The 10,809-nt window shown below is 34.5% G+C and overlaps 1 protein-coding gene across 1 annotated transcript; it reads left to right on the top strand.

Moving 5' to 3' along the window:
* LOC104777844 lies at window positions 3,370-4,010 on the top strand. Its single transcript, XM_019241997.1, has 2 exons — window positions 3,370-3,535; window positions 3,626-4,010. The coding sequence occupies exons 1-2, from the start codon at window positions 3,479-3,481 to the stop codon at window positions 3,818-3,820; spliced, it is 252 nt and encodes an 83-aa protein (XP_019097542.1). The 5' UTR covers window positions 3,370-3,478; the 3' UTR covers window positions 3,821-4,010.

Below are 10,809 nucleotides of genomic sequence, written 5' to 3'. Positions count from 1 at the left end.
ATATATATATATATATATATATATATTTACTACAAATTGACAATTTCAAGAATAGCGCATTAATATTTAGAGCCAACATTTTAAGATATGCATGCATGACTTGATCGAACGTTTGGGTCCCCACTCGACTGCTTCGTGTCGTTCCACAAGGTTATTACATTTTTCTTTTCCTTTGAAGATTTGTAATAGTTTTTAAAACTTAGGATATAAAGTCCGATTACACAAAAGATAGAAATTTAAACAAAACAACTAACAAAATACCTATATTTGTCTAGTAGTACCTACTAATTATCATTGGTTCGACTTCGATCCTTAAACTTTTTGAGAAAACATTGCCGAAAACCGCCAAAACATAAATTATGTAGAATTCGAAAAATAGGAATCTTGAGCTTCCATATTGGCAATAAACGAAACCTTCGTTAAAGATTAAATGAGAAGACTGTCGAACTCGTTAAGGCTGTGGTTGTGTCGACACAAAGATCGACATTGTAAATTTAATACTATTCATCTTCACAATTAATATGTTTCTTCTACTCTTCAACTTTGCCATGCAACCAATCAAATTTATATATTTAAACCGTCTCTTTTTAATTTATACCACCTTTTTCATCAATTATTTTTACCACTTTTTAAACTATTGTTTTAACTACTCCGTATAAAAGCTCAATTTTTTTTTTTTTTTTTTTTTTTAAAAGCTCAAATTTTTTTTATCTGTTTCGTTTAAATGCGAGTAATTGCCAATCGAACCTATTGTAAACCATATCAACATGAGAGATCGATTTCGTATGTGAAGTGTTTTGTTCTTTTGGACACTATACATTAATTTACATCAANAAAGATATAAATTTAAACAAAACAACTAACAAAATACCTATATTTGTCTAGTACCTACTAGTTATCATTGGTTCGACTTCGATCCTTAAAATTTTTGAGAAAACATTGCCGAAAACCGCCAAAACATAAATTATGTAGACTTCGAAAAATAGGAAACTTGAGCTTCCAGATTGGCAATAAACAAGACCTTCGTTAAAGATTAACTGAGAAGACTGTCGAACTCGTTAAGGCTGGTTGTCTCGACACAAAGATCGACATTGCAAATTTAATAGTATTCATCTTCACAATTAATATGTTTCTTCTACTATTCAACTTTGCCATGCAACCAATCAAATTTATATATTTAAACCGTCTTTTTTTAATTTATACCACCTTTTCATCAATTATTTTTACCACTTTTTAAACTATTGTTTTTAGTTTTTACTACTCCGTATAAAAGCTCAAATTTATTTTAACTGTTTCGTTTAAATGCGAGTAATTGCCAAGCGAACCTATTGTAAACCATATCAACGTGAGAGATCGATTTCGTATGTGAAGTGTTTGTTCTTTTGGACACTATACATTAATTTACACGACTACTCCCTCCGTTTCATAATATATAGGATGTTTAGAGAAGTATTTTTGTTTTATAATATAGGATGTTTTCAACTTCTTATGCAACTTTTAAATTAAATTTATATTTTATAGTATTCCGACTTGTTTATGATTGGTTAAACTTTTTAAAAATAACTATTTCTTAATATGCGTGTTTTCATTAAAACATTCTATATTTTGAAACGGAGGGAGTATTGTAAATCTTTTAAGTTGGATGATATGTCATAATCCATGCATATATAGAAGTTGACTTGTATATTTATCATAGAGTTTTGCCGCAAACATAAAACTCATCAATGTATTAAAAGCTTTTCATTTGCACCACAATTAATCAGGCGAAAAGTAAAATCATCCAAGCCATCGATTATCTTATAATCTTATCTATACTCTTTATTAATTAGACCCCATAATATAGCAAATTTTCAATTTGCACTTATGAGAAGCACTAAGTTCAGCTTTTTCTTTATGACTTTTCTTTCTAAAGCTAAGCTGGTTTGTCATGATTATCCTTTTTCCTAATGGGAATATTGTAGAAGCGGTTTCAAATCTTTAGACAAAATTCCACGGCCACTAAAAGTTAGGAAAGTTAAAATAAGATTTGTAAAATATGAGTGTACTTGGCCAAACACCATATATAGTGTTCAGATTATGACAAGATCATAAAATATATATATATATATATATATATATATATTTAGTTCAAATCATAATCACAATACACCATTGCCTTCATGGGCAGTTTTGATGGAATTGAGAGGATCAACTTCAAGACTAATGGTGGGTCTCATTAATCCATTGTTCTCTAGCCAATTAAACAGTTAGGTTATTTGTGTACTCTACTGGTTGCCAAATCAATCTTTATATTTCATATTGTTGTAAGCTTTATAAGTGACTAGATAACACGTGCTTTTGGTTTTCTAGTAAAGTTTTCCAAATCACATATATGAAAGATCGAAGGATAGACTTTTTTTTTTCATTTAACTATATAGCACCACGCGCACACCATCTGAGAGCATGTTACAAGTTGACATGTGTCACTGTTAGTAATAAACATATATTTGATTGAATAAAATTTAATTATTTTTAAAGTTATAAAAGCACAAAAATTAAATATCATCAAATCATAAATTAAAAATAATTAAACTTCGAATCTTAGTAAAGATATAAATGATTAAAGTTAAATAATACTTTAAATAATCTTATTTTTCATCATCGTCTTCTACTGTGGGTTTAATTAACATCTTCAACATTCTTTTCATAATTAGAAACATTATTTTTTAATTTCTATTAATTTATGACATACTTATAAATTATCAATGCATTTTTGATATTAAAAAAATTGTTATATTTGATCTAGTATTTTAGTCCTTTATTACCAAAATAACTATCTTATTAATCTTGAATTGTTTTTACCAACTTTTTGTTATGTTGGAAGTGTATCTTTCCCAATAGAAATACCTACCACTTTGTTTAGTTGACACGTGAATACAATGTTGAAACAGAACCTCCCACATTACCCAAGGATGTGTCTATCTTCAGTGCACTGTCTCATTGACATACTTGCATGCTCTATTTCATTTACTCGAGTCTTTTTGACATAAAACGTCAAAGGCTTTTTGAAAGATGTCGTACTAGTGTCCCATTAACTTATAATCGTTTGTCTTCTTGCGTATCCCAAAGGCCGAATCTTATTCGAACGAATGTACATATTCAATTTAAGAATTCTTCTTTGTTCTATATCTACAATTATATAAGTCTTATCTATTTTTAGTAAATATATAAAATTTGATGGTGTTGCTATCTGAGCTGTAATAGCTGATCACTCCAGAGAAGAAGAATAAACTTACTCAGGCCACCCCACCACTCTCACATTTATATTAAAATAAATAAATATACACAATACAAAGTTGACCTTACAATATAATATGAAAGTTTTTTTTTTTTTTAAATAACAAAATAAAATGCAAGGAGCGGAGAATTATCATATAAAAACTTTACCACCCAAGAATTTATCATAGATATCGAGAAAAATCCTAAAGTTAAAGCAGAGATGAAGCAACAACATTACTTGGTCGTTTTCTTGATCGTCCTTTTCAGCTTTCTCCTGGTAAAGCTTCTTCTTTATATAATTATAAGAGCCCTAATTAATTAAGATCTGAAATGTATAATAAATTTTGAATTGATATTGTGTATTTAGTTTGTGAATCTTAATGAAGGACGATCAGGAAGAGGAGTTGCAGAGGAATATTGGAAGAAGATGATGAAGGATAAACCGTTGCCTGAACCAATCAAAGAGCTTCTTAAAAATCCGTTTAGAACAGCACAAGAGATGTTCATCCAAGATTTTGACACCAAATCTGTTGTCCTCATCTACCACAATCCTAATGAATAATTAACTTAATTAAATATCTCTCATATATTAAAAATATGTACATGGCTCTGTGTTTATGTGTGCAAGGGTTTATTATACATGCATGTAAATGTGTGGTTTATTTGGTAAATAACAGCCGGCTTGAGTTAATACACTAAACAAAATATACTCTGTTTATAATAGTTATAACCGTAGCTATAAGTAATTTTTTTTTCTTTTTTTACCATTGATGTTATGCGACTCTTGGTGTGGGGAAAATTAGATATGCTTCATGTTATTTTGATATATACATATATTAATATAATTAAGGTTCTTTTGTGTGTTTTTTTATGATTTAATTATGTTTTGTTGACTGTAACAAAAATTATATTGTTAATTTGTTCTACAAACAACAATTAGAGGAAGGATCAGAACACTAGATAGTGCGATATATCTTGATCTAATTACAATAAGTAATTAAATCTCAGTGAATTTGAAGAAGATAACTCTATAGTAGGTAGATCTTGATCTAATCTAACTACAAAGTACAGCCTAGTACCAATGATGAAACCATAAGACAGTACTTATTAAATTATGATAATGGACTATAATTAACTAATTAAGTAATTAATGTGTTCAAAAAGATAAAGAAATTAATCAATGTTCTAAAAAGACTTTGGGTTATGTGTTGTAGAGCTAATGTGCACAAACATTGAAAGTTGACCTGCTTCGTTCGTTTCCTACTTTTGTAATGTTTTTCTTTTTGGTTAAATGCAACTTTTATTATGAATGTCATCTTTGTTTTCTTGAAACATAACTTTTGGCCTGTCTTTTTCATAAATTAAAGTAACTCTCACGGAGAAAAGCCAACATTTTCTTCTTTTCAAAGAAAATGAATTCAAATGGACCCCAAATATAAAAGCAAAACCCAACTCTGTTTTACGTATTTACTACTTCAAGTATTTTGTTTTTGGTGTTTTATTACGTACTTCAAGTTAACGTAATCAGCAATCGTAACAACAGAGCGATATGTCCTATGTACATAATGAGAGTTTATAAGAATCAAAATCACACATCAAATATAGGTTTAAGAATTTTCTGCATGTGACAGTTAAATACTCTGAAACGATCATGCATGCGAGTAATATCATTTTTGTATTGTTTTTTTCTTTTCTTTTCGAAAAAGGTTTTTCTTGGTTCATTTTCGTATTTGTTGTTAGAACAAATTGTGATAGTGAAATTAAAAATATTGATATTTTACATATTACAAAACATCCTTGGGTACAACGTACGTCGTACACCCATAGTTTTGTAGTGCATCATTGCATACACTCCAAATGGATGTTTTGTTGTTGAAATTGTAACAATGAAATTGAAAAACAATGATCTTTTCGTATTCGTTGTTGGACCAGGGTTTTTAATTATTACTGTCAGCGGAAACCACTGACCCTTAAACTCAAACGTTTGGGGAAGATTTGATTTTTTGGAAAACAGTTTAATGAAATTCTACTTATTGTTATTGTTGTAAACTAGAGAATCAAAACGAGGAATATTTTTCTTCTTATTCATATAATAAATAAAATGTCATTGAGGTTACATATATATAGGATACAAAACACTTAGACTAAAACCGACTAGGAATTGTTAAGTGGCCGATGGGCCTATGTCCGATGGGCTGTAAGCCTATGGACTGTACATGGCCTTACATGGCCGGTTATGGAGTGCACCATCCAGTGTTTTACAACACTCCCCCCTTGGATGACATAACCGTGCATGTGCTGGAAGAGGATCCCTGTAATGCGCTTGGGGATGCTGCCTCATTAAAATCTTACTAGTAAAACCCAATGGGACAAAACCATGGTGAAGGAAAAAGAGTACAGCACGCATTACTCCCCCTGTTCCAAGCATCACTCTAAGTCCCTAAGCCTCCGCATTCCAATCTGGTGCATGAGCTTCTTGAATGTTGTTGTCGGTAATGCCTTAGTGAAGATATCGGCTGAGTTGTCGCATGACTGCACCTGTACGACACGAACTTCTCCGGCCTTTTGTAGTTCGTGTGTGAAGAAGAACTTTAGTAGGATGTGCTTTGTCCGATCTCCCTTGATGTAACCTTCCTTGAGCTGTGCGATGCAGGCCGTATTGTCTTCATAGATTACGGTCGGCTCCTTGTCCGCGACCATACCACAATTCGCCCTGATGTGTTGAGTCATCGACCTTAACCACACACTCTCTCGTCCGGCTTCATGAATCTCTAGGATTTCCGCATGGTTGGACGAAGTGGCAGCAATGCTCTGCTTCATGGAACGCCACGAGATCGCCATACCATCATGTGTAAACAAGTAACCTGTTTGAGACTTACCATTGTGTGGATCGGATAGATAACCTGCATCAGCAAAACCAACTAAACCATCTTTGTTATAGTTAGTATAAAATAAACCAAAGTCTGTCGTTCCTTGTAGGTAACGCAGAACATGTTTAACACCGTTCCAGTGCCTTATAGTCGGACAAGAACTAAATCTCGCCAGGAGGTTCACGGCAAAACATATGTCCGGTCTAGTGTGGCTAGCCAAGAACATTAACGCTCCTATAGCACTGAGGTATGGCATTTCAGGTCCGAGAACTTCTTCATCGGCCTTCTTTGGACCAAATGGATCTTTATCCAAGTCTAAGCTTCTAACAACCATTGGGCTGGTCAATGGGTGAACTTGGTCCATATTAAACCTCTTGAGTACCTTTTCTGTATATGCCTTTTGATGCACAAGGATTCCATTATTTATGTACTCAAGCTGTAATCCCAAACAGAATTTTGTCTTGCCTAGGTCTTTCATCTCAAATTCTTTCTTTAGATATTCGACTGTTTGGGCGATTTCCCCAGAGGTCCCAAGGATGTTCAAATCATCCACATAAACTGCTATAATTACAAACCCTTTGTTTGCAAACTTCTTTATAAATAGACATGGACTGATTGGGTCATTCTTATAGCCTTCTTTAGCTAAATATTCACTTAACCAGTTATACCACATTCGACCACTCTGTTTCAGTCCATAAAGGGATTTGTTCAGCCTAATGCAGTACTGTTCTCGAGAACCATTCTTATCTTTGAGCTCAAAACCCTCTGATAATCTCATATATATTTCATTATCGAGTGGACCATATAAGTATGCGGTTCAACATCCATTAACCGCAAATCCAGTTTTTCTCTAATAGCCAAACTTATTAAGTACCGAAATGTTGTTGCATCCATCACAGGAGAGTATGTCTCCTCATAATCTATGTCTGGTCTTTGAGAGAATTCTTGTGCTACAAGCCGTGATTTGTATCTCACAATTTCATTCTTCTCATTTCTCTTTCTTACAAAGACCCACTTATGTCCAACTGGTTTAATTTCAGGTGTTATCCTTACGATCGGACCAAACACACTTCTCTTCTTTAAAGAGTTTAACTCCACGTCAATGGCTTCTTTCCACTTTAGCCAATCTTTACTTTGAGTGCACTCTAATATAGACGTGGGTTCATGATCCTCATTTATCTCAAGTGCTACCTTGTATGCAAATATTTCATCGATGTCGATATCTTTACGGTTCCATTTAATTCCAGACATGATATAATTTATTGAGATCTCATTATTATCAATACCTACAGGTCCTTGAGGTTCAGCGTCCCGAACCTCACTTGGTACCTTAGGACTTGTCGCGGTCATGTCTGTATTTTCTTTAATTCCCTTAACCTCGGTCTGTTTTGCACCTTTAGACTTCCGAGGGTTCTTATCTTTGAAACCTAATGGTCTACCCCGTTTTAAACGTGGCTTAGACTCTGTAGCAACTTGATTATTGTGTTTCTTCTGAAAATCAATACGTACTGGTGCATTACAAGCTGGTATGTACGATTTTGTTACTCTCTTTGGGTCAGCAAAGGAATCTGGCAATTGTATAGCTAGCTTTTGCAAATGTATAATTTTTTGGACCTCTGCATCACAGGCTAGAGTCCGAGGATCTTGCCAATTCAAGGATGTTTGATTCCAAGTTAATTCTTTAACCAGCTTGCTAGTCTCTCCACCCAACATAGGGAATTCGGATTCTGTAAATTGACAGTCCGCGTGTCTGGCCTTAAATAAATCTCCTGTGGTTGGGTCAAGATACTTTATAATGGTGGGAGACTCATATCCAACATATATTCCCATCCTCCTTTGAGGTCCCATCTTAGTTCTCTGTGGTGGAGCAATCGGTACATAAACGGCACACCCGAATGTTTTGAGATGGGATATGTCTAGCTCATGACCCGTTAATAATTGGGATGGCGAATATTTGTGTTCACTAGATGGCCTGATGCGTATAAGTTCTGATGCATGTAAAATTGTGTGTCCTCAAGCCGACACAGGAAGCTTCGATCTCATTAGCAATGGTCGAGCAATTAATTGTATTCGTTTAATGAAGGATTCAGCTAATCTGTTTTGTGTATGGACATGTGCCACATGATGTTCCACACTCACCCCCATGGACATACAATAATCATTAAACGCTTGGGATGTAAATTCACCAGCATTGTCTAGACGTATAATCTTAAGTGGAGAATCTGGAAAATGCGCTCTTAGTCTTATAATTTGAGCTAACATCCTAGCAAATGCTAGGTTCCTTGTGGATAACAAGCAAACGTGTAACCATCTGGTTGATGCATCGATCATAACCATAAAATATCTAAACGTCCCACAAGGTGGGTGTATTGGTCCACATATATCACCTTGTATCCTTTCCAGAAAGTTTAAAGTCTCTTTATGGACTTTGGCTGGTGATGGCCGTATAATAAGTTTCCCTTGTGCACATGCTACACACGTGAGATTTTTAGGGATAACTTTTCTTTCCTTAAGGGTGTGCCCATTTGAACTGTTAATTAGTTTACGCATCATGTTCGTTCCCGGATGGCCAAGCCGGTCATGCCATAGAGTGAACTGTTCTTTGAACATTTTGTGCTTTGTCAAGTTAGCTTCTATCATGTTAATCTTAGCATGGTATAAACCAGTGGCTAGTGCAAGTATAGCCTCTAGGACCTTCTTATGTCCATTTACAATCTCGGTAATATATAAAAATTCTTTGCTACCTTCACCCATTGTTTCAATATGATAACCATTCAACCGGATGTCTTTAAAGCTCAATAAGCTTCTCTTAGAGCTGGGTGAGTACAAGGCATCACTTAGTTCAATATGTGTGCCATTAGGTAATAATATATGAGCTTGGCCGTAGCCTTCTATTAAGCTTGCTATACCCGCAATTGTACTAACATTGGCATTTTTCATTATGAGGTCTATGAAATATCTTTTATCCTTCAATATTGTGTGGCTGGATCCACTGTCCACTACTAGTACATTCATATCCTCAGCCATTTCTATAATGACAATAATTTTGTTTTAAACTTTAATAAAACAAGCAAATAAATATTGAAATAAAATCATAGAATTTAAACCAAAAATAATTATCCAATACATTACCATAAAATCATAAAATTAAACCAAAATAAAACCAAAATTTAGTCATCATCTTTAAGGCAATCAGAAGTCTCATATGCTAGTAAATCATCATTCTCATGGTCGAAGTCATCTTCACCATCGAGATGCACATAGTTGGCTTCCGGGTTCTTCAAGACTTCTTGGTATGCATCAATAAGATGTCTAGGGGTTCTACAATTCTTGGCCCAATGGTTGGACATACCACATCAGTGACAAATGGATTTAACCTTGTTTTGTGGTTTAAAGGACCCACGGCCCCTACCACCACGTCCGCGGCCTCCACGACCATTATCGTCAAAGCTGCTGGCCTGGAACTGTCCACGACCACCACGTCCGCTACCACCATGGCCACGGCCATAGTGTCTTTCTCTGTGGACATAGTTGGTCTCTTTGGGTTCTTTAGGCTCATTCGGATTTTGCTTTACCACATCCACCTTGTGTGCTTCTGGTAATGGGGCTGTACCAGGAGGTCTCATATCACTGTTCATCAACAACAATTCATTGTTCTGCTCAGCTAGCAGTAGACACGAGATTAGGTCCCCATAGGTTTCAAAACCCTTTTCTCGGTATTGTTGTTGAAGCAATATGTTGTTAGGGCTAAAAGTAGACAATGTCTTCTCTAGTAGCTCTTTCTCGGTGACCTTAGTACCACACAACCTAAGGAGTGAGACAATCCTAAAAAAGCTCTGAGTTATACTCATCCACGGATTTATAATCCTGGATCCTTAGGTTTTTCCAATCAAATTGAGCCTTTGGTAGGAGCACCGTCTTTTGGTGTCCGTATCTGTGTTTAAGCTCTATCCAAAGGTCAAAAGGATCTTCTATGATGAGGTACTGGTTCTTAAGACTCTCAGCAAGGTGATTGCGCATATGCATTATGGCCTTGTACTTTTGTTTGTCAGATGGTTCAAAACCTTCCTCAATGCACTCAAATAAGTCCTTTGACTTTAGCATGATCTTAGTGTCCAATGCCCATTGCAGGTAGTTGTCTCCGGAAGCATTCAAAGCAGCATAGTCCAGGTTGTTCAACCTTGCCATCTGCATAAAACAGTAATAGACAACCGATCATTAGCATGCGGTGTTTGAGACCGAACCATGCAATCAATTAATAGGTCATGCGGTATTTAAGACCGAACCATGCCTTAGGCCATGCAGTATTTGAGACCGAAACATGCCTTGCCTTTTCACTTATTATTTTCGGTTTTAGTGTGCATGGAAAACAAACAAATCTAAATAGAAACTAGCATGCAACAATTTCCTTTTCTTAGATGTTTTTAGAAATTTCCTTTTTCTTAGAATTGGATAATGACAAATTTTAGGAAATATTTCTTAAACCTTTAAGTTGATAATTATTACTAATTTAGAAATTATCCAAATTTATTTTATGTAATCACATAATAATTTTCGATTTTCTTAAACTTTTGGGTTTAGGGTTTGAATTTCTCAAACACCTAAATCGATTTTAATTCTTAGAATTTTAGGGTTCTTATGCAACCTAAATTTACAGGAAAAATCTATGCCAAATTTGATT

This window comes from Camelina sativa, chromosome 3 (assembly GCF_000633955.1).
Source record: "Camelina sativa cultivar DH55 chromosome 3, Cs, whole genome shotgun sequence".
NCBI classification, from domain to species: domain Eukaryota; kingdom Viridiplantae; phylum Streptophyta; class Magnoliopsida; order Brassicales; family Brassicaceae; genus Camelina; species Camelina sativa.
The sequence above is the reverse complement of the archived record's forward strand: the minus strand, read 5'-3'. Positions and strand labels throughout refer to the sequence as shown.